The sequence below is a fragment of the Tenrec ecaudatus genome, chromosome 13 (assembly GCF_050624435.1).
Source record: "Tenrec ecaudatus isolate mTenEca1 chromosome 13, mTenEca1.hap1, whole genome shotgun sequence".
In the NCBI taxonomy this organism is placed as follows: domain Eukaryota; kingdom Metazoa; phylum Chordata; class Mammalia; order Afrosoricida; family Tenrecidae; genus Tenrec; species Tenrec ecaudatus.
In genome coordinates this window covers 77,513,320-77,538,399 of record NC_134542.1, presented here as the reverse complement: position 1 = coordinate 77,538,399, position 25,080 = coordinate 77,513,320, and the positions used below count along the sequence as shown (strand labels likewise).

The 25,080-nt window shown below is 39.7% G+C and overlaps 1 protein-coding gene across 3 annotated transcripts in view; it reads left to right on the top strand.

The window, feature by feature from the left end:
• SLC4A10 (solute carrier family 4 member 10) overlaps positions 1-25,080 on the top strand; it is a 241,254-nt gene that overhangs the window by 195,856 nt on the left and 20,318 nt on the right. For all 3 annotated transcript variants that reach the window (XM_075528845.1, XM_075528844.1, XM_075528846.1), the window contains 7 exons: positions 3,260-3,421; positions 5,734-5,847; positions 6,511-6,672; positions 14,597-14,848; positions 16,234-16,302; positions 21,823-21,996; positions 22,736-22,858. In XM_075528845.1, the coding sequence (XP_075384960.1) occupies positions 3,260-3,421; positions 5,734-5,847; positions 6,511-6,672; positions 14,597-14,848; positions 16,234-16,302; positions 21,823-21,996; positions 22,736-22,858 (1,056 nt within the window). The remainder of the gene's footprint in view (positions 1-3,259; positions 3,422-5,733; positions 5,848-6,510; positions 6,673-14,596; positions 14,849-16,233; positions 16,303-21,822; positions 21,997-22,735; positions 22,859-25,080) is intronic.

Genomic DNA, 25,080 nt, shown 5'->3' with positions numbered 1-25,080 from the left:
CTTTCTCCTGAAGAGCATCTGTTGTATTTGAACCACCACCCTTGTGGTTAGAAGCCCAATGGCTGACTCATGGTGCTTACTCACTGATCTAGTAGCATCTCTGAACAGCGAGGAGAAGAAGCAACAGATGCAAAGACCTCATCCTGGACACTTTATTTTCACAGTTGAGAGAGAGAAAAAAATTAAAACATAATTAAGACCTGCAGGATTTTTTTCTGAGTTTTTTTTCTGTTGTTTTTAGTTAGCTAAGATATTTCATTCTACATAAGCTTGGCATGCATAACTGGAATTCAGAAGCAAGATTACCAAAGGGGTCAGAATTGTTTCGGAAAGCCACCGGTACTCTCGGACAATAATGTAGCTTTTTGTGATTTGCTGTAGAATCTATTGAAGTTATTATTTTCTGCTGTTCATGGAGTTCAGGTCCTGGGTCTAGATTCATTGTGTGCCCTTTCTTCTGATCATCTTCCCATGCACATTCCCCACTAAAGTCTCACTGTTCTCGCTGCTGTTCCATGTCATTGAGTCTGTTCTGACTCATCGAGACCCACGGATAACAGAACGAAATGTTACCTGGTCCTCACAGTCTTCAGAGGGTCCCTGGGGTGTAGTGGTTATGACAAGGTGGGCTACCATCTCCAAGGTCCACCAGCCATACTCCATAGGCGAGAGACTGGGCTTTCTAACCTTGTAAAGCGTTGACAGTCTCAGAAAAACTCACAGGGGCGGCTCTACTCTGTCCCCCGGGTTGCTATGATTTGGCATCAACTCAATAGCAGGGAGTTTGGTTTTGGAGTTTGCACCATCTTGACAATGGCTTTGCTTGAGTACATCGATTACTACAGAGGCTGTGTCAATCCTTCTCATTGAGGTTCTCCATTTTCAATGATGCTCTGCTTTACCAAGCAGGATGCCATTTTCGGGAGACTGGTCCCTCTTGATGACGTGCTCCAAATCCAGGAAATGTAGAGGTCTCTCTGTACCATGACCCCTGTTCAGTCTCAGCCCAGGGCCAGCATACCTCAAGGACTAATAAAGTCACTGGAGTCTTTAAAGTGTTGTTTTTCTTTTGAAATAAAAATTAAGTTATATACAATTATTTTTTTCCAATAAAATAAGAAACTAAAAGGAGCTCAAAGGAGCCTCCACCCCACCCCACCCCCATCAGATATTTAATGTTTAAAATTATCTGTTTTTCTAGCAGAAAGAAAATTATTTTGACTTTGCTGCCACCTTATGGCTAAGGCAGCAATTAAACAGGCTCTTGCAGGGACTTATAGAAATACATAAAGTATCAGAAAAATGAAAAATAAAAAAGACATGGAGAAGTCATCGCCAATGTGAGTTTGGCTGGGCTCACCTAGTCACTTTTGCTCACTTGTTCTTTGGCCTGAATTCAAGAGCCCCACCTTTGATCACAATTTTATTTCCATAATTGTGCATCCCAGTTCTCGAGTCTTTCTCACCTTTCTGGGAAGCTTTCAAATGAGAAAATTCTGCCGAACCCTTGTTCTTCTCTCATGTGCAATGATACTCCCTGGACAGCTTCCACGTTCGTGTCCCAGCTCTGCTGCCCCGAGCGCCATTGAAAATGATCTAACCTCTCTGTTTCCTGTCTCCTCCGGCTTCAAATAAAAATAATAACATGGACCTATTTGATACGGTTTAGGTGAAAGTTCATTGAAATGATCTGTTTACAGGGCTTGACAGCCTCTGGTCCTAGTAGTCACTTACTGCCAACTAGGCCGTATTTTCAACAAACTGAGGGTCAGCAACTTAGTAGACAGGAGGTTAAAAACAGACTTTGATGGGTAAATAGATTTATTTTATACATTTCTATTTCATTTTTAAAGGAAGTAAACAGAAAAACAGTTCCTGTTTAAATTTTATGTAAGATGTGATCTTTTGATTTTTCCTAGGACCGATCCAGATAGGTTTTAAAAATAGTTTCATTGGCATATAATTCACATATCTATCATAAAACATAATGCTTCCTACTAAGAAGAGGTGTACAATCATCACCCAGTCAATGCTGGTCATGCTCTTCTTTCTCATACACATTGTTTTTAGCTCCCTCAACCTTCCCAGCCATGCCCCTGTTGCTGTTGATGTCACATGCCATCAGCCAGTTCTGACTCTTGGTAACCGCGTGTACAGCAGAACAAAACACTGCTAGTCTTGTGCCGTCCCCACAATTGTTCTGTCCATTCTTGCAGCCACTGAGTCTCTGTCTCACTGAGGGCTTTTCTCTTTTTCACTGCCCCTCGACTTTACCGAACAGGACGTCCTTCTGCAGGCACTGACTGGTCTCTCCCGACGATGTCCAAAGCATGTGAGATGCAGTCTCGCCATCCTTGCCCCTAAGGAGCACTCTGCCTTACTTCTTCCAAGACAGATTGGCTTGTCCTGTTAGCAGTGCATGGCACTTCTTTCAATAGTCTTCTCCAGCAGCACAACTCAAATGCATCGATTCTTCTCTCATCTTCCTGTTCCGTGTCCCACCTTCACAATTAATTAGTCATCCAGTTACTGCTTCTGTAGATTGACTTATCCCGGATTTCACAGATAGAAAACCACACAAAACAAATAACATCAATTAAAAAAACAAAAGAGGGAAAAACCTTAATTGAAAAGAAAGCAGAAAATGCTAAAAGCGGAAAGAAACTACTTTAAAATGGATCAAAAGGGAGATTAAATGGTAAAATGTTACATTTTAGCCTAACTGTATCTACCATAACCTATTTTACAATACTTTCTGTCCCTGGACTATGGTCAGTGGGGATTCATTGAAGGTTTAATCTGTGTGATGCCCCTAGAAATGGATTTTGGGTTTCCACTTTCTTCATAAACTCCAGAAGCCAAATTACTGCCATCGGGTCAATATGGACTCACAGTGACCCGATAGGGCAGATAGAACTACCCTTGTGGGTTTCTGACACTGTCCTTGGGGTTTGGATTTTTGTTGTTGTTGTTGCCATTCTTGGGTCACATAGGCTGTGTGCTTTTTCCATGTGGGGCTAGTTGACACCTCGCTGAGGTGGCTGCTCAGAGGCCATTCTTCCTGATAACCTGGTGCCAACGCAGATAGGCTTTGTAAAGCATGATGTAATGTTCCTGACATCCTTGTGAGAGATACTGATGAAAGGCCGCATTAGCTCAATGGCAGTTGACCTTAAGCTGTTCATGTTTTTTTTGCAAGAAATGTGTCCAGTTTGTTCGACCTCTTCTAAATCACCCTGTGTTTTACTCCCGGTGACAGGAATGCAAATCTTTGCATGGAGAGTACGTGGGACGAGCCTGTGGCCACGAGCACCCGTATGTGCCAGATGTCCTCTTTTGGTCGGTGATCCTGTTCTTTGCCACGGTCACTATGTCAGCTACTCTGAAGCAGTTCAAGACCAGCAGATATTTTCCTACAAAGGTACCCATAGCTTTCCTGGTCAAAGAGTAAAAACCTATAAAGCAAACCATGGTTTAGGACAGAAGAAAGCGCAGTTGATGTGATTATCAATAAAACCTCAGACCAAGCTACTGCCATCGTGTCGATAATGATTCGTAGCAACCCCAGGGGACAGAGTAGAACTGCCCCTGGGGGGTTCTGAGGCTGTGTATCTATCTTTAATGGAGCAGAAATATTCTCCCTGGCAGTGGCTGGTGAGCTTGACCTTCAGTTAGCATCCATATAAACCACGGCACCACTGGGTCCCCTGATGTGATAGAAAACACAACCAAGCTCACCGCCAAGGGGTCGACTCTGACTCCTAGCGACTCTCTAGAACAGGGCCGGATTGTCCCTGTGGGTTTCTGAGGCTGTAACTCCAACGGGGAGTTGAAAGCCTTGCTTAAGGTGGAGCCACTGGTAGCTAGTTTCTAACTGCAGGACTTGAGGTGAGCAGGCCAAGTCGTAACCACTACGTCACCAGGTGATCGAAGGCATCACTCAGGAAGTTTTGGGAGCTTGGGGTGAGGACAGAGTGAGGGGAGGGAAGAGCAAACCTCTCAGGATACAAAGTATGTTCTTCTCGTAACTACAAATCCCAAGGGTAAGCTCTTAGCTTCACACGCAGGCTTCTTGGAAACGGAAAGCACACGCCGTTCCCGATTACCCAGAACCCGGTGCCTGGGAACTCGTCCAGCTGACAGGCCGTTCCGAACTGGGAAAGCCCCTACGACACTCCTTGGACCGCTACTCACTTCCGGTTTTCAGTGTCGGTCCCTCCTCACCTGTCCCATTTGCAGCTGCATATTTGGAAAGGACAGGAAGCAGAAAAGACAGTTTAGTTCAATATGTAGCACTGCAAAGTAACCCGAGAACGTTGCATTGAGCGGGGGTGGGAGGAGCAAGGAAACAAACTCTTTAGGCATGAGCTAAAGATGATCATCAACATTTCACTCTGGGAAAATGTCCGTTTTCTCCTTTTTAGAGGCTTTTCCCCCTCAATGAATAAATCATTTTATGGGGGGGGGCTCTTACATCTCTTATAGCAATCCATACATCAATTGTATAGAACACATTTGTACATATGTTGCCATCATTATTTTCAAAACATTTTCTTTCTGCTTGAGGCCTTGGTATCAGCTCCTTCCGCCCTCCCTTCCCTACCCTCCCACCTTCATGGAGCCCTGATAAATGATAAATTATGATCATTTTCATATCCTCATTCGCTGGCTCCCTTTGCCCACTCTGGGGGAATATTTTAAGAACTGTTTCTATCACAAAGGGTTTCTGTTTGTTTCACCTTTTTCCCAGACGAAGTGTAAGATTCATTTCTTTTGACCGAAACCTTAGTTTGATTAACACAAAATTATGGGGTTTTGGTAAATTGAAATGATTATTGTTATTGTTTATGTGTGTATGATAAAAGCATCCTAATAGAAACCATATCTTGTTGATAACTGTGTAAGGAGATTTGCTCAAAGATGACTCTATAATGGATAAATGCCTTTCAAAACAGGCTTGCCCAGAATAATGTTGGAATTTACCCACTCTGTTGTTATATAAAATAATGTCACCATTACGTCTTTAATACAAATATGTAATGGCATTTTATGGTTCTTTGAGTTTATTGTGCTAAAATATTAATGACATGACAATCTTCTGGTTCCTATTGCTGTGCATCTGTTCTGTAATAAACTGCACAACAACTACAAGTACATAGGTGTATATTGAAGAGAGCTCTAAAATTCAGCCGTAGGACTTTTCTGTGTTCTAAACTAAAAACCAAACTCCCTGCCGCCAAGTCCATTCTGACACAGAGAGATGCTGTAGGGCAGGGTAGAACGGCCCTTGTGTGTTTCCAAGGCTGGAACTCTTTATGGGAGAAGAAAGCCTCGTTTTTCTCTGGTGGATGGGTGGGTGATTTCGAACTATAGACGTTGCAGTTGGCAGCCCAATGCATAACAACTATGCCACCAGGCCTCCTTGTGTTCTAAAGTTTCCCAACATACGTAGATTTTTAAATCAGTGCTTGAAAGAACGCACTTAAAAGAACACAATCACCATTACAGCTTCATTCTGGAAAAGTTAGAGTGTGCAGCAGTCTTAATGACATGGATATATAAATATATATTCAGGTTCTGACAGAGCTAATGGTAATATTATAGTATGCATGAAAGATAATATTGTGATGTGATGTCAGAAAGTGTTTATAACGTGTGACTCTAGATTAGGTTCCTGAGTACTCATCACTATTTATAGCTCCTCCAAGTGACAAGTGTTTTTATTATTTCCAGGTTCGGTCGATAGTGAGTGACTTTGCTGTCTTTCTGACAATTCTTTGTATGGTTCTAATTGACTATGCCCTTGGGATTCCGTCTCCAAAACTACAAGTACCAAGTGTCTTCAAGGTGAACTTACCACAGCATCTACTGTCTAACTCTCTAAAATCTAATCTCCACTGTCAATGTCTGTAATCCCAGTCCTTGAAAATATGAGCACTATAGATTAACAAAGTAGTAAATAAAATGACCATGGACCCCTAAAATTTTGACCTAATATTTAAAATAAATAACAACCAAAGAAGCAAACCTAGAGAATGCTTGAAAACATCTTTTGTCAACTCCCCCCTCCTAGTTGGAATATCTATAGACAATGTTTCGGAAAGACATGGGAGCCTGTTGAAACTGAGAGAACTGCATTGTATTGATTTCATTTCATCATGAGGCAGTGCTACATGGTAAATAGAGCTGGAAACACAGTACAGCTGTAAACGGGTTTGGAACAGGCTTCTGACCACGTCACTAACTACGTATGTGACCTTGGGTACTGACAGACCCTTTCCCAGCTTCAGCTGCCTCGCCTGTATCACTTTCTTTCAGACGTTATAAAGATGAAATTAATTAGAATGGTTAAATGGCTTAGAGGGACGCATGGAACAGTTATGAATGCTTTCGAGTATTAAGTTAATACGTAGAGCCCACTCGGCAGTTTCTCGTCGCGTCGTAAGATTTCATGTAATTGGGCATTCATCGATTCAGCTAACCACTACGGACATGCTTTTGTTTGCACAGCCCACCAGAGATGACCGTGGCTGGTTTGTGACACCCCTAGGTCCAAACCCGTGGTGGACAATACTAGCTGCGATCATTCCAGCTTTGCTTTGTACTATTCTGATTTTTATGGACCAACAGATTACAGCCGTCATCATCAACCGAAAGGAGCATAAACTGAAGGTATATTTAACATCCATAGTCATATAAATCATTCTGATTCCAATTCACATTGACTTTTGCCTCTATTCTGTATTCAGACTGTGAAATATTAAATCATATTTTAGGTTCATACTTTCTATTAGCTAATCAAGATAGCTTTATACAATGTGCTTTAAAATAATTTATTTCTTTGTTTGTACCGCTCAGTCAACCCCTTTCATTTAAGACATCAAAGTCTGTGACCTTATATGTAAGGCATAAAATAAAAAGCATTGACAAAAGTCTAACATTCTTTAGCATGTTTTTATATTTTAACGAAATGATGATATATTCTGGTGACCCAGACCCTTAAAAATGTGTCTTTCATCAACAAGATTCCTTTATTTAATCGACTCAAGTATGTCTATTAGAGATCTTTCATTCTTGGAACAAATCACTTCTTCAAGTGTTCCCCATTTTCTTCAACTATTCCTCTGCTTATAATACCTATAACATCAATGCCTAGTCACAAATGTGAATGATTGCAAGTGACACTGTTTTAGGAGTTTGAGCGCATATTCCATTGACTTGTTCTTTTCACAAAATGAGACCTAAATCAGACTATATCTTACTTATATTGTTGTATCTTATATTCTGACTTTGCCATTTTGCGGTTATGCACTTCAATGGTGTCCTCTAGTGCAGTTTGTCTAACTTATGTAATATGCACACTAGTACTCTTAGGGATATGCTAAAGAATTCAGTAAAATGATTAAGAAGCATCTAGACCAAAGCTTCTAATCACATATACTGTTCCTTGTTTTGTCTTGATAACTCAATACCAAGCCAAACTTGTCCTGTTAGCATCATGTTAGCACTGACTCAGAGTGGCCCTATAGGACAGAGTAGAAGTGGCCCTGTCCCTTTCCAAGACTGTAACCACTTACAGGAGTAGAAGGCCTCATCTTTCTTCCGTGGAGAAGCTGGTGGTTTTAAACTGCTGACCTTGTGGCTCGCAGCCCAAAGCATAACCACTGTGCCACCAGAGAGAATTGTCAGCTAGCGTCAAACTCTAGGGAAAAAATGGTGAGGGCCATAGATATCATGCATTATAAAGTTTAAACTCTAGTGGGGGAAATGATTAAACCCATGGAAATCATGCATTATAATATTGTAAATGTGTTAGGAAGGTTGAATACTATGTGATGAAATTATCTGATGGGATATTGTAATGATATAAATTTCAAAATGCTTTATTATTTTTATGGACCAACAGATTTCAGCTGTCATCATCAACAGAATATCGCATAAAATATTTTAAATCTTAATAAATATTGCTTAGGAGAAATGCTGTATACATACTAGGTATGTGTGTATTTATCTTAACGCTTGGAACATGCTTCATTTTCTTTGGAGAAAGAAACTTACTGGTTAAAAACCCATTTTGAAAGTTCATTCAATTCAAATGTGGGTTTTGCCAAATAAAATGTTAATGAATAAGGATATATTTTATAAAAATATCTCATAAAGTCAGGTGTATTTTACCAAAATCTCACGTGGGTCATAGGAGCTAGATCAATGGAGTGCTGGTGAATGTTTTACCAGCTCTCTGAGGGGAAGGAAAAAGACCGTGGTTTATATTGTTTGTAATTTCTGTGCTGTGAACACTCACAGCATGGCTGGCATCATGCAACCAATGGGACATCAATTTGTAGAAAGAAAAAAAAAAAGGAAAAATGGGCAACTGGCTCTCACAAGTCAATATCGTTAGGTCCAGAAAACTCCTGAAATAAAACATTCTGGAGTGGAGTTGTTGTGTTTTTTATAGATCTCAGAACAAGGGATTCTGATGCCCAAGTTATTTAATATTAATAATCTACAAATCTTATTTGATTTTAAGATATCTTTACAATTTTTATGGCTAACTGCCTTAAGATTTATTTATTTATTTAAATAAATCTTTTTATTGGAGCTCATACAACTCTTATCACAATCCATACATACATCAATTGAGCAAAGCACCCTTATACATTCTCAGCACTCACTCGTCATTCTCAAAATTTGCTTTCCACTTGGGTTCCTGGAATCAGCTCGATTTCCTTTTTTTCCCCTCCTCCTCCCTCCCCGCTCCCCCCAAAATAAAAATCTTTACAATTTTTATTATTATTAAAATTGCCTATTAATTTAGGTGTATCTACAAAACAAGTTCAAATACTTTTGTTGACGACTGCATTACTCTACTCCTTTGTAAAGAGTAGGAAAATATTTGCCCTAGGTGCCAGTTTATATATTTCAAATTAAAAGCATCTCTACATTTCAGATTTAAAACTAATATATGATAGTTAAAAGAGAAATGTGAAAAATAATTATAATTTTATTATCTAGATATAACACAATATTTTATATATGCCAAGTAAATATGTTATACTACATATAATTCTTACCGTATTTTTTACATAATAAACCTACCATGGCAATCATCCCACACCAACCATATAGATCTTTACTATAATTTTCAATGAATATATATATTTAATTCGATGACACTAACAAAATCAAATCAATGCCCTCTAGTAGATTTTAACTAATAGGAACCCTATTAGGGTTTCTGAGACTAAATCTTTACAGGAGCAGACTGCCCCATCTTTTCCCCAAGGAACAACTGGTGTTTTTGAACTGCAGATCTTGTGGTGATCAGCCTATGGTAGTTACATAATCTGGTGTCAATTGGAAATTTAAGAGTGAAGGGGTGGAGTTTAGCCTGTCAATCAGATCGCAGCTTGATGACCTCATTTGGAGGCACTAAGGAGAGAAGTAGCTCACTGGAGGCGGGACACACACTCACTCCCTGGGAGACATTGCTATTGACAATCACACGGAGAGAGGCTAATGAAGCCAGAGCCCTGGAGCTGAGGAGTCACATGCAGATCCGCAGCAGCACTGAGACGCTTCCACCACACACACAGACTTTCCACCCACTGGCCTGTGATCGTTCTGCCTTCTGCATCATTGCATGTGCTGTGTGAGCCTGAAGAAGAATTTATAGACTGATAATGAACATAGGGGCTAATATTGGATCTATGGACTTGACATGGACTGGGTTGGGAGGTTTTCTCAATATTCAATTGCTCTTGTATATAAAGCTCTTTCTTTCACACATATGCATGTTTATGAATTTGTTTCTCTAGTCTAACCAGACTTTAACACACAGCCCAATGCCTAACTAATGGTGCATGACACATATTTTAAAATTAAATAAATGACTCCTGCTTAAGCAAGAAAGTAAGCCATATAACCATTGCTCACTTTTTAAAGGGATTTTTAAAAGTCTGTAAAACAAAACAAAACACAACGTATTGACGTTGAGTTGATGCTGACTCATAGTGACCCCATGGGCCAAGATGGAACTTCCCCTGTGAGTTTGTTTTTCTTCTTTTTTAAAACCATCATTTTATTTGAGGCTCTTGCAAGTCTTATAACAACCCATACATCCATTGTATCAAGCATATGTGTACATATGTTGCCAGCATTATTTTTCTAAATATTCACTTTCTAGTTGAGCCCTTGGTATCAGCTCCTCTTTTTGCCCTCCCTCCTCCCCTCTTCTCCTTGTGACCCCTTGATAAATGATAAGTTATAATTATGTGCTTATCTTACACAGATCGCTGTCTTCCTTCCTCTATAGTTTCTGCTGGGATGTGGTGTGGTGTGCTGTAGTTACGCTTCTATCATTGCACTCGGTTCCCCCTTCCTCCCCTGTTCTCCCCACCTTCCCCTACCCACCTGGTATTGCTACTCCCATTTCTGTTCCTGAGTGATTTATCTGACCTGGTTTCTGCGTACCATGAGCTCTTATCTGTACCTGTGTGCGTGCTCTGGTCTGGCCAGAACTGAAAGGCAGGATAGTGTGGGGGTGAGGAAGCCTCAAGGAACCAGAGGAATATTGTGTGTTTCAACAGTGCTACAGTGTGCCCTGCTTGACTCATCCCTTCCTTGTGACCCTTCTGTGAGGGGATGTCCTATTGTCCACAGGTGGGTTTGGGTCTCTATTCTGAACCCCTGCATTCTCAACTCTAGTGAGTTTTTGAGACTATAACTCTTGATGGGAGTGTAAAGTCCTATCCTTCTCCAGAGGAGAGGCTGGTGGTTTTGAATTGCTGACCGTGCAGTTAGCAGCCCGATACATAACCACTGTGCCCCACCAGGGCTCCTGTGAACTCGGCGGAAATGCCACTGATTGAAAAATTGCCTATGTGAAGACTATCAGTTAAAAGGACTCAGCAGTGTATTTTCTCAGTATTAATGGATTAATATTTATTTGAACACAATCTGTAAATAAATGGAGATTCGAGGAGAGTGATTACAGAGTTTTTGGCTAATCTTTCTTCTTGTTCTTTCTAAGTCTCTCAACCTTGTAGACCACATAGTCCTTGCTTCTTATTCCTCATAAGCCTACATTAGGCCTTTGGTCTTCACAATGCGTCCACAGGAGGAATTTGGAAACACACTATGTACAAATATACCCTATCTCCCCCTTTTATGTATGGTGCAGAATGTCTAAAATGCAATAAATCATTCTTTAAATGGTTCTTTCAAGGGCTTATATTTAGAGAATTAAATGCAGAACTCAGCCATTTGGTATTTTTGTCACATGGTAATTTGAGGTACACCTGAAGAAATGTTGAACTGGCAAATTTGTCATCTAGAACAATGAAAAATAAAAATAGTTCAAGACTGTATTAGTTGGCTTTTTATTAAATAAATTAAGTAATATGTAGCCAAAATTTCTTTCTTTCTTTCTTTCTTTTTTGCTCCTTAACTTCTTGAGACTTAGATTTAACCAAAAACCAAAACACCATTTGCTGTTTTTGACTCATGGTGACCCGGTGCCAGGTTACTTCGTAAGTGAAGTAAGCATGGGCTTGTTTTTAAATCTGTAATGAACAATTTCATTTTTAAACCATATCAATGATTTGCTTCTAGGAGTGGCCAGCATCTGTTTTTCTCTCAGCCACACAGTGCCTTTCATTAGAATAAAGGCTTATTTCAAATACACAATTCCTGATAGGATGGAGCACCCACTTAGTAAGCAAGGCGAACACATGTGCATTTTGCATCACCTACCGATCTCTAGCGAACAGGTTAGTAAATAAGCACAACTTGCACATGGCAGATTCCTAAGTAAGCTGAGGTAAACCTGCGCTTGGCTCGCTCTTTGGGCAAGCTTCCTTGATAATGCCGTGATAGAATAGAACTGTACTCCCGGGGTTTTCAGTGGACGCTGTCTTGGATGTACTTGAAGCTTTGACTGGTGTGTAGCACCTGAGCGCGTTAACTGCATGATCCACAGTGTTGGCTTAATTGTAAGCTTCCACACGAAGTCCAAGGTCTGGATACCCTTGAAGGGAGGCTTCGTGGGTGGCATCTTGCTCCTTAATTGCGATTTGCTGCCCCTGTGGATAACCTGGATTTGCTACCCCTGTGCGAAGGATAATCTGGATGCCTGCTACCCTGCTCAGAAGCTAGACCCAGCCCTGCTGTATTTGTGCTTGACTTTGCCCGGCTAATTCCGCACTTGCAGGCTGTAGGGTGGGAAGGTGTCATGCATGGAGGAGCCCCCATCACGTTCAAACCTACCCCCACTACACAGCGGGTCGTGGCCCAGGAAGCAGGTTGAGCAGTGGGTCACACGCTCCGTTATCATTTAATTCCAGTAAACCACAAACTTACTGTCATCGAGTCGCTTGCATTTTATAAGACAGGGTAGAACTGCCCAGGTGAGTTTCTGAGACTGGAACTCTGTGAGAGTAGACAGCACCATCTAGCTTCCGCGGGGCCCCTGGTGGTTTCGAACAGCTGACTTTGAGGTTAGCAGCCCACGCGAAACCACTACGCCACCGGAGCTCCTTGTACAAATTCTTTGAAGCCCCTCTGATTGGTTTCAGTTTAGAGGATGCTTCATGCCATTAAAAGATCTGTTTTATTGTTTAATGAGTATGTGCTCCCTGCACGATGACCTGTGTTGAGATACGGTGGCTATGTGACTTCTGCGCTCCCGTTCAGAATGCAAGAATTCAAAATCAGCTAGATGTACCGCCCTAGACCTTTGGGTCTTACAAGAGGGAGGAAAGTTTCAAATGAGGCGATCTGAGAACGGAAAGATCAGAGATATAAGGGGTGGTATCGATAAAAATGTTGATAGACGTGCATATTTAAGGTGTCCCCGAGTTGGTCCCAACCCATACAAACCCAGTGTACAGCAGAGGGAAACCTGCCAGGTCGTCCCCACGCTCACCCTCTGTGCTGGTGCAGCCCTGGATCGCAGCCACCGTGTCATCCTGTGGAGGGCCTTTCTCACTGGACCACGTTTTGTTCCCTTTAGAAATAGAATCGGTATAGACTAACTTAAACCTTTGGGAACCATGAGCACATACATCGTTTCTATCGAGTGCAGTCTCTAAGAGGGAAGACAGAGGGAGTGGGAGAGGAGAGAGGGTGGGGGAAAGAGAGATTATTTTAGAGGGAAAAAAAGTTTCTCTAAAAATACAACTATGGGCTTTTCTGCATGTTTCTGTAGACAGTTCAAGCTTCTTTTGACATCGTTTTTAATAAACAGCAATACAATCTCAGATCGTTTGAGTAAATGAATGCGTTTGCAACATTCGTTTGGCACCGCTTTCTCTCGATGATTATGGCATTTGATATGTGCTTTGTTGCCCTCTTTGTCAGCCTGGTTCTTCATGTCAATCTATAGTCTTTTATGTGGTTAACTTGACAGATGCAGGAAATTGCTGCCAAGCTCTGAAACGACTTTTTTCAGCACTGGCATCTGGGTATCAGATGGTCCTCTTGGCTGGCCTCTTGTCTTGCTGCATGTTGGTTTCAGTGGGGTCTGGTGTCGTATCACCTGTTGCTAGGCTCTCTTTTCCCCCCATATGTCCATTTTCCGTGCTTCATGGATGGATGTGAGAAGAGAAACTCTGGTTCTGTCTTTATTTGAGAAAAAAAAAATCTACAAAAAATATGTTAGAAGGTACAGAGTTCTCTCTCTGACAAAGGGACACGTCCCTTGGGCTGGCATGCATACCAGCTAGTAACTTGGTGACAAAGTCCAAGTTTTAAAAGACATTTAAATGTGAGACAAGAGGAAGAATGCTGATTAATTAGTGAAATTGCCAGAATGCTTTCCTTTCCTTCATTTGCATTCAATCAAGATGCTCCATTGTTGCAAAAACACAATCAGAGGGAAATGGCATTTTAAAAAATTAGTATATATTTGTATTTTTCAAAACTGGTTTTCTAATTTTAGGGGGGAGGGACCACTATTACCCAGAAAACATTATTTTTTCTACTTTGTCCAACTCAGGCTCTTACTCTTTTACCTTTGAATTCTATCTATCTATCTATCTATCTATCTATCTATCTATCTATCTATCTATCTATCTTAACTACTAAATTGCACGAATTAATGGATGAATGGATAGGCGAATCAGTTGTGAATTAAGCTGCCCACCTAATGAAATGATGACAAGAGGGGGCTTCAAAGGGTTTCTGGGACCATGGAATTAAAAGACAATGTGAGATTTTTGGAGGCCCCCTGCCTCTTGTCATATCCAATGGAAATTGAATGAAAGCAAATGTCACACACTCAGGCATGCACTGAACCTATACAAGTATTTATGAGTTGGAATAGACACAATGAAAATAAAAAGCATAATAATGCAATTGTTATGGTAACACCTGTACTAATAACTTTTCTTCAAGTAGATTATATATTTGGAGACTGTTACCTTTTTTGCATTGATGTTTCATTTTAGCAAACAATGTGTAATACTAAAGACGATATCTCTTGTCCATTCATTAAAAACCTAACACGTTTTTCTCTGAATTGGAGCAAGGTCTCTTTCGATCCTTGCTGCTCCAGGAAGCGCTCCTCTGAGACTCTCCTTTCTCTGTCTCTGAACAGAAAGGCTGTGGATACCATCTGGACCTACTGATGGTGGCTGTCATGCTTGGGGTGTGCTCCATCATGGGCCTACCCTGGTTTGTGGCTGCCACTGTCCTCTCCATCACACATGTCAACAGCCTCAAACTGGAATCAGAATGCTCAGCTCCAGGAGAACAACCCAAATTTCTCGGCATTCGAGAGCAAAGAGTGACCGGGCTTATGATTTTTGTTCTTATGGGCTCATCGGTTTTTATGACCAGTATTCTGAAGGTAACAAACTTTGCCTTTATGAACTCAAAGAGGATCAAATGTATTTATTATGATTTATGGAAGTTAATTTGCACCCAAGCAATAGATTTGTAAATATTATGTGGCATATTCTGAATGTGATTTTTTACTATGCTTATATAATTCATTTTAACTTATGCAAAACCAAACCCACTACTCATAGCAACCCTTTAGGGTAGAACTGCCCCCATTGGGTTTCCAAGGCTTTAATCTCTATGAAGTCTGACTGCTGTTGGTGGGTTTGAACGGACAACCTTTTGGTTAGCGGCCGAGTACTTAAGCACTGCACCACCAGGGCTCCTTTTTTAAATTTAAGAAGTGGGGGTCTGTCTAATATTGTAGCATCCTTATATATATATATATATAAATAAAGATTTAGCCTGACAAAGTAAAATTTAGATGTGTAAAATTATTATCATAATTTTGAATTTGCAATCAAGCTATGGGAAAAAGTCATTCATTATTTCTGACAGACTTGTGATCTGACTTCACGGCCGGCTTACCCAAAATAAAGTTTCCATTTTCGTGTCAGTGGACAGACATATCTGAAATTAATATAACTTAGTGTCAGCTAGTGGTACCATGCTGGGAACAGTTATATCCATGGTCATAGATGCAGTTTGCAAGGATGATACCATGGCAGACACTTATTTTGTCACACTCGAAATAATTGAACTCATTTTGAAGAGTGTTAACGTGTAATTATTTTGTCATGTAGTTTTGGCAGATATTTACAAGGTGTGGGGATTACATTTTAAATAACTCATTTTACTTGTCCATAACTTGAAAACTCTAATTGAACTATTTAATCAGCAGTGCTTTTCAAGATTTAATTTCTACATTAAATAACTAATTTTCAGACAGCGATAGGATGGTGTTGAGCTATTCCAATAGAGAGTGAAAAATGCAACACTCCACATGCTTGCAAATATCTGGTATGATGTGGGAACAATATCTAAATGCTAGCTTCATTTTAAGCTTTACTTAAAATGTATTACTATCTTGCAGCAAAACTCAGATTGTCTTAAAAGTGGTATAATAATACTAATTGTTAATATTTGTTGTTTATTACATAGTGGGTGTTTTAAAAATAGGTTTTCACCTGTATAATACTCATAATAACCTACTTATTACCATCCATTCTTAGAGACTGAGACTCTAAGACGGCATTTAAGTAATTTGCATAAGTGTACACAGTTAAAAAATCCTAGAGCTAGGATTTGCATGCACGTCTTTTGACTCTGCTCTGCTACTGGCTTTTAAATGTATTAATCTTGTTTCTCTTTTTACTTAGGTAAGTGAAAAAACACCTGGTAACATTACATGTGAGGATAATTTATGACTTTTCCATATTTCTTCTTTTACAGTTTATCCCCATGCCAGTGCTGTACGGAGTGTTTCTCTACATGGGTGCTTCCTCTCTAAAGGGAATTCAGGTAAGTTCCGATCATATTGGCACTCCTGTGATGACATATCTTAAGGTTTAAGCCATATATAGCTAAGTAAATTGCATCATCTAAGGGAGAAGATTTTAGACAACAATTAAATTTCTCCAAACTGGGTAACCTGATAAAAATTTAAAAGTTTGAAGCAGGGTCCCCTTTAAAAATAAGATCTATGATTTTAATTTTTCATGATTCAAGATTTTAGGGCACTTTTTTGCCATAGTTATTAAAATTGTATGAGTATGGAGTGTTATAGCCTTCTTAGAAACAGAAAGAAAATACTCAGGTATTGAAATATTTCTCTTTAATGCTGTAATTAGGTTGATGAACATTTATTTATGAAAATAGAAAAGCTCTGGGCAGAAAAATATTCATTGGGCTACATACTACAAAAATATTAGAATCAGTCCCGAAATCCAGTAGCTAGCATCTATGCTACATCCCTGAATACTGATAATTGTTATAATAAAAGTAACATGGAAAACATACTCATGATATAACATAAAGGGGGTCAGGCAACACAGAACAAGTTGTAGCTTCCGGAGTTGATACAGTTAAGAGTATTGGCACTTGGAAAACCGGGAGGGCAGCAAACAAGAGAGAGACCCTGTGAAAGCTGGATCGGCACAATGGCTGCAAGCAGGGGCTCGCACACAGCAACTGTGAGGATGGCACAAGACCAGGCGGCGCTTCTTTCTGGGGCACATGACTCACTGAGGGTCGGAACCGGCACAGTAGAACCTAACAGTACCAACCGCGTGAGTGCCGACTGTAACAGAGGAGAAGGTGGCTACCTGGGAGTGAGACGTTCATAATGTCCTGGACGAATTTTGTCCCATGTTTCTCTTTCTAGTGTTACAATTAGCGATGGAATCATTTGTAAAGTTAAAAAGAAAAGCTTTTACAGCTGGCAAACTCTTAGAGATGTCTTACACATGATTTAAATAAATCCTGGTTAAATAAATCTAGGAACTATGTTCATTTTCTATTGCTGCAAAGCACATTTTTCTGAAACTCCGTGGATAAAAGCAAGAAACATGGATGACATCGCTGTATCTGTCAGCGAGCAATTTGAGAACAGCTTAGACAGGTGATTCCGGCTTAATATTCTCATGACTTGAAAATGTTTGTAAGAGCTGCCATCACCAGAAGTCTTCCCTGGGGCTGAAAGACCCAAGGCTCACGCCCAAAGCTGTGAACGGAAGACCAGTTGCTCTCTGGCTATTGGTATGAGGCCTCAGGATGCTTGAGCGTGCTCACCACGGGGCAGCAAGCTCTCCCCGGAGTGAGTGATCTGAGAGAGACAGCAAGAGAATGAAGTGCCTTTTGGCCTAGTCCCTAAATCATACACCATCACCTACACATTTTTTACTAACTATTAGAAATGAGTCACTCAGTTCGTCTTGAAATCAGAAGAAGGCATATCAAAGTATGTGTGGACGTATTTTAAAACCACCACGAGTGTGTTCTACATGTTTACAGAGCACCGGGACACACCCTTCCTTGGCTTATGGTCTCAGAATAATCTTTACGTGATTTTGAAAATTTGTTTAGAGTCAGAGACCAATTTTGCAGCTTAGTTATTGCAGAGTTTGTTTGTTTACCTAAAGGAGATTATGACTCACACTTTTCCTATGCCACAGTTAGACCATTGCTATACAAAATCGTAGAAAAGAAGTCACCTGACTGTGAGTCAAGTAACACAGGCCCCCCTTTCCTGAAAGAATAACTATCCAGCCTCTGCTTTTAGGAGAGAAAAATAGCTTAGGCTTTAGGATAATACAGGGTCCCAAGGCTGCAGAAGGACTTCAATATAGAGTCATTATTAAGACTTTAGTAATTTTGAACACCCAAACTCATAGGACGGCTGTTCAGCCTTTCACAGGGTACAATAACTTGAGATAGGAAAATGCTTGAAGGTATTATGTGTTTCAATTTTACTTATATTTAATTTTCTCACTTACAATTACAGGTATGAAAGTATATCTTGATAAAATCTGTGTGGTAAGGCAAATAAGAACAAATGCTGTCGAGCTTTTGTTTATTTGTTTTGCTGTGTTGCTTATTCTTAGGAGGTTTGTGTTTTTGTTTTTTTGCCACTGGCAAAAGTTCCACGAGTACTAATTTCATCTCTAAGTGAAAAGTATTTATTATTAGGCCCCAGGCTGACATAAATACAGCAGCAGAAGTTTAAGAAATAAACTAATATCATTTTGATAGATTTCAACAGATTTTCCCCTCTAATTCTACTCAAATGATTTTAAACCCATGAGGTTTAGAATTAAACAAAAAATGTCAAGTTTTGGAATTATTTTTGGTGTGAATCTTTCAAGTGAAAATTGAAGAAAACATTATCAAAGACCCAGGAGATACGTATAATGAGGTTTAAATACGCACAAATAAAACAGGAAGCAGGATCGCACGAGGAGGTCAGGGTCTCACACGGAGAAATCTGTGAGCCAAGATAAAAGCAGTAGTTGAAAGTTCTTCTTGGAATGGTGGCTAGCTGGATGAGAAAATGGGATATTCATAGTGGAACAAAATAAATTAAACATGCAAGATTCAGATTACGGTACATTTGTCAAGATTAGTATTACTTGAGTAGTAATAAGTAAATGTGCTGAAAGCAATAGTTTGAAGAACACGCTAATTTGAAACTCCCGCTGTTAAAGGGATTTCTATGTTACCTGGTTGTTTGGAAGCATGAAGCAACAACAATAACACGCCAGCAACTTAATATCCAGGCATCTTCCTGTGAAAGACAGCCAGGAAAGGAAAACAATAAAAACAAAACAAAACCAGATCACAGTGTTCTCCCGAGTGCGATTTCTTTATTCAGATATGTAATCCTAGCTATGTTCACTCCAACACTTAGGAAGCTAAAGTAAAGCACGTGTGCCATTTACCCAGCAACAGTCAGAGCACCCACACACGGAAGTGCACTTTTTCAATGACATCAGTCCGCACACGAAGGACTGGTGTCCGGGGAAACATGGTGCTTTCGAAACTGAAGTAGGCCATTGTAACCTGGGGGGTTATTTTTCCCCTCAAGTTTGACTTCCATCCTGCACTGCGTGTGTTTAGTTGAGGGTTTCTGTTTGGCCTGTTTAGTAACTTCTAATTTTAAGACGTACAGTATTTAAGATACAGAAATGAGAAGACTCAATGATGCAGAGAGGAGCGATCTGGAGAGATGTGTGCCTAGGACATTTACCCTGGCAACCAGCTTCCATCAACACTGCAGACTTGAAAACCTGCCGGGAAGTTCTACTCTGGGGTGCAGGGTCACAATGCACGAATGGATGGCGGTTTCATGTTGGGCTGCTCACCCCAAGTTTGCTAACCAGAGGATGTACGCTGGTGCAGATTGGAACCGGAAACACAGGGAATACAGGGCAGATGATCCCTTCAGGACCAATGCTGAGAGTAGCTATACGGGAGGATGGGGTAGAAAGGGGAAACCGATTACAAGGATCTACATATAACCTCCTCCCTGGGGGACAGACAACAGGAAAGTGGGTGAAGGGAGACATTGGACAGGGCAAGATATGACAAAATAATAATTTATAAATTGAGGGAAGCGGGGAGCGGGGTGGGAGGGGGGGGAATGAGGAGCTGATGCCAGGGGCTTAAGTGGAGCAAATGTTTTCAGAATGATGATGGCAATGAATGTACAAATGTGCTTGGCATCCAATGGATGGATGGATGGATTGTGATAAGAGTTACCTGAGCCCCCAGTAAAATTATGTAAAAAGAAAAAAACCCACTAGCTCCTCCACGAGAGAAGAATGAGGTTTTCTGCCCCCAAGAAAGAGTTGCAGTGCAGAAGGCCACAGGGGCAGTTCTGCTCTGTCCTGTGGGGTTAACGTGCATCGAGATGGACAGGACAGCAGGGAGTCTGGGTTTTGAAGATGGCCTGGAACGGATCACAAGCACAAGACAGTGCTGCGTGCAAGGTGATCAGTGAGTGCTGTTAGAATATGTGAATGGACACGAAAGCATAGATGAATTCACATGTATATGACTCTAGTGTGGACGTGAGTTAAGGTGGCCCTGCCGTGTCTGCAGGCAAGGAACACAGAAGAACAGGGGTTTATTGGGGCTTGAGGTTCCTCCTGTACATATAAGGAGGTGACCATATGACAGGAGTTTTTCCCTTGAGCATTTTGACTGCTCTACATTAGAGGGTAATTTTGAAATATTGGATGGAAATTGCTCCGTTTTATTATAGATAGCTAAGAAATAAGATCTAAAATTACCCCTGTGACAACACATAATGGTTATTACTCTAGAAATAGCACAAAACAGAACTTACAACTATTGAAATAAGCTTTTTCTAAATCACCTTTACAATATAAAAATTGGCCTAAAATTAGACAAAATGAGCTATCTAAAATAAAGCTACCATGCAGTGTGATTTGTTAGTAAGTAATAAACAGGAGAAGCAAAGCTTTCAGTGAAAAATTAATATATAAAATCTTAATTTAATCTGTATAATTTGATTTGCAAGGTAAAAATGCTCTCAAAGCCAAAGCTATGGCAATATTATATCATATGAGAATAATTAAAATATCTTTATGGTAAAACTCAAACAAAAACACCATTGATTTGGATTAAAGCATTCTACCAAAATGCAATTGAAAAATATGTAAATTATTTGACCATATAGCCATTACAATTCAAATAATTAAGAAATTGATTGGACAAGATTTTCACTGGAAACTATTTTCTTAACAAAAATGAACCGAGGTTAAATTTGTATGGTTTCAGATGCTTGCATTTGTAAAGGCTGTATGTATCAACAACTGTCAGCATCAAACTGGCGAGGTCAAAACAACAGAATTCAAATAAGGAGGTCAAACATCCTACACAAGAGCTAGTGCAGGGTCTAGAAATCCGACTAGGTCTGGGAAGTTCAAGCCACGGGTGTGGATGAACTTGCCAGGAGAGAAACAGAGAATTGGAAGGCTAGGAAGCCCTGATGTTTAAGGAGCAGATAAGGGATGAGATCACTCACTCTCAGTGCCATTGAGTTGATGCTGACTCCTAGTGACCCCTGTGGGTTTCCCAGACTAACTGTTTATGGATTAGAAAGCTCAGTTTTTCTCCCACAGAGTGGCTGGTAGTTTAGAACTGCCAAGCATACAGACTGAGGCCCAACTCATAACCTCTCTGCCATGAGGGTTCCTGAAGGATGCAATTAGAAGGTGACAAAAAGAAGATGATGATTATGTGTTGTCTCTCGGGGCTCTACTCTCTCAAGTAGCAATGTTAACGTTAACTTTAATAATTTTAAACTCTTCGAGATTACATCATGTCTCCATGCAAAAACATGTGGGGTATTATCAAGCCAAAACCATCTGATTGCAGACTGTAGTGCCTAGATACCAACTGAAGTGTGTGATTCAGATGTGTCCTGTAAACCAAAAATCTTGGACCTCCATAGACCTTGACTTTTCCTGCTTCTATGTGTATTACTCTAAAACCATAACTTCATCTGTTATTTTGCAGTTATTTGACAGAATAAGGCTCTTTTGGATGCCTGCAAAACACCAGCCCGATTTTATATACCTGCGGCATGTACCTCTGCGAAAAGTGCACCTCTTTACAATTATCCAGATGAGCTGCCTCGGCCTGCTGTGGATAATCAAAGTGTCCAGAGCCGCTATCGTCTTTCCCATGATGGTAGGAGCTTCTGAGCCAATGGTTTCCCTGCATTGTTCTGCACCTTTTGGAAAGACATAACCTGGAATCGGAACAATAGAGTCCCTTTGAACAATTATTGGAAACCTTGGTGTAAATTTTGGTGACTAAACCGAGTGACTAAGATGGGCCTTGAGATTTCCTGTGATTTCCTTGTTGCATGTGGGTTTTGTGTTTTTAGAATTCTGAATATTGGTAGTAGTTTAAATTAATTAAAGTTGGATGGAAAAGTGTAAACTTTTGAGATTTAACGTTAAAGATATGCTAAAAGGTGAAACATTAGAATTATTTTTACAATTAAATTTGTTCAATATCTCTTTTTAAATACTACATAAATGTGGTCGTTAATAATTTAATAAATTATTAAAACTATTACAAAGGAAATTTATCAGCATGGATAAGAATGGGCTAATAATATAACACAAAATGTTAGCCACATGTTTTAAGGGAATATTCAAACATATTTTATAGATTAAAATAATTTTAAGCTTCTTCAAATGATTTCTGCATTGCATCAGTTCAGAGCTATTGTTGTGAGGAGATGACTAGAACAGGAAATTAAAGCACTGAAGTTCAGATGCTGTGCGCGCGCACTTCAGTATTTACTCTCAGCCCTGATCTACACTGATTTCACCACCACCACCACCCCGGCACATGAAACACCTTATGTATCCCATTCCTGTATTTCTAGGTCTTAAATTTTTTTCCTTATTTGCTTTAGGTGTTAGCTCTGGTATTTGTGAGGAAGTTGATGGACTTTTTATTTACCAAACGGGAACTTAGCTGGTTGGATGACTTGATGCCCGAGAGTAAGAAAAAGAAACTAGAAGATGCTGAAAAAGAAGTAAGTCAGAGCAAAATCGATGTCTTATATTTTTAAAAGAATATTTGTACAGTAATCCCTCGTTAGAAAACAAATTACTGTATTTTATCTTTAAAGTCTTACTGATTACAAACAACCAGAGCTCGATAGTTCAGTGGAAACGCAATGCTGAAAAGCACATCTTTGGAACTCTCACCAAGAGGGAAAAGAGTGATGATTTCACAGGAGAATATCAAACTCTAACAAATATGGAAATACCTGTACAATTTAATTATCCTTTGAATTGTAAGGTTTATTTTTCTGATTATTTGAAGGGTAATTAAGTATAAAGTATTTGCATATCTCATTAGGATTTCATTTTTCATGTGTGCCTGGTGTATGACAGACCTTTCTGGTGTTCAACTATTTCCAAATTTATGACTGCATTTTGGTTGAATATGTGAGAAGAAAAAAAGGAAAATGAAGAAAAAATGTTGGCATTTTTCTATGGGAAAAGTTTTAATAAAAAGATTCAATTAAAAATGTGCTATTCTTGGAATATATGAAATACTTAAGAGGGAGAAATACAATCTAAGTTACTTTCAAAGTGATTTATTACTAAGTAAATATTGTTTGAACCACTGTTGGAATTTAAGCACTTTTATAGACCTCTAATTTATTTTTTTCTTTTGTCAACTATTAAAATAATTTAAGATTTATGAAAATATTAAAATTCAAGTGTAAGTTTGGGTCTGTTTTTAAGGGTAGTTGTTAAAAATGCTTTTCAAGTATATAAAAACTACTGGACTATAAATATATATAAAAAGAGATCAATGTGACCGTAAACGGAGCTAAAAGAAAGCATCTGGATGTAAGTGCGCATCATTTTTTCCATCTTTCCTTCTCATACAAGGTAGTCAGCAACTATATTTGCATTCCGTCTGTTCGGATACTTGCACAGTCCAAGGGTATGTTTCGTTCTCCTTCGGGGAACCCATTGATACAAAGTTTCAGGGGGATTAGGCTTTGGTCAGTCATTCAGTGAGGTTAGAATGATGAATCCACACAGTCTAGTGAGATTTCTGCACATGAAGCTATTCTAATGATGGCCGTGCCTTCATTCAGTTTCATGGGATGCCATCGCTGACCATGGCTTCTCGTGAGTAGCGCCCTGTCATGAAAATGCTGCTTAATCTCTGCATATTTCCACTCTCCCACATAATGTAGGAGGCATGCTTACCATCATATTTCTAAAAATACTATAATAACTTTAAAATGTCATATCATATTATAATCTGTTTCTAAAATTTGATCTATTCTTGATACGAAGATTCTTATTAAATATTTGAGTGTTTTATTAAGGCTTTAACTAGATTATTTCTATAGTTCCCATCTTATTTTTGACCCTTTATTTTAGTAGATGTTTGCTTTTATCCAAAGATACTATTTGAGAGAAATATAATAGAATGTGGCACAAAAATCAATTAAAATTTTATATAGACCAGAATATAGTATTCCAAAGCCTTAACTTATTCATTCTTAATGTAATTAAAAATCGTTCAAGTAGAAAGCAATTTACAAGAAACTTTTAATTCCTAGGAAAACAATTTGGGATGCCAACCGTATTGCCCATAGTTCTCCCAATCCTTTGGTAATTGTGCCACTAGTGAGCATAGTAAAAGCTGATGAAACACTGGAGGCACGCACTCATCTATGCCAGGAAATTTGGAAGACAGCTACTGGGCCAGCTGACTGGAAGAGATCCATATTTGTACACACTTCAAAGAAAGGTGACACAACAGAACTCTCCAAGTATAGAACAATCTTATTAGTATCACATGAATGTAAATTTTTGCTGGAGATCCAACAATGGTTGCAGCAGTCCATTGACAGGGAGCTGCCAGGGGGTCCGGCCAGATTCAGAAGAGTATGTGGAGGGAGAGATTCGTTGCTGATGTCAGATGGGTCTTGGCTGGCAGCAGAGAGAATACTTGTGGTTTATTGACTGTGCTCAGGAATTCGGCTCTGTGGACCATAACAAACTATGGGGAGCCTTGAGAAGAACGGGAATCCCGGAACACTGCATTATGCTCATGAGGAACCTGTACATCGATTAAGAAGTAGTTGAGCAAAAAGACCAAGGGCGTACTGCCTGGTTTCCAGTCCGAAAAGGTGTGCATCACGCTTGTGTCCTCTCACCATACTTATTCCGTCGGTGTGTGAGCAAGTCACCAAAGTGCTGCACTGCATGAAGTAAAAGGTTT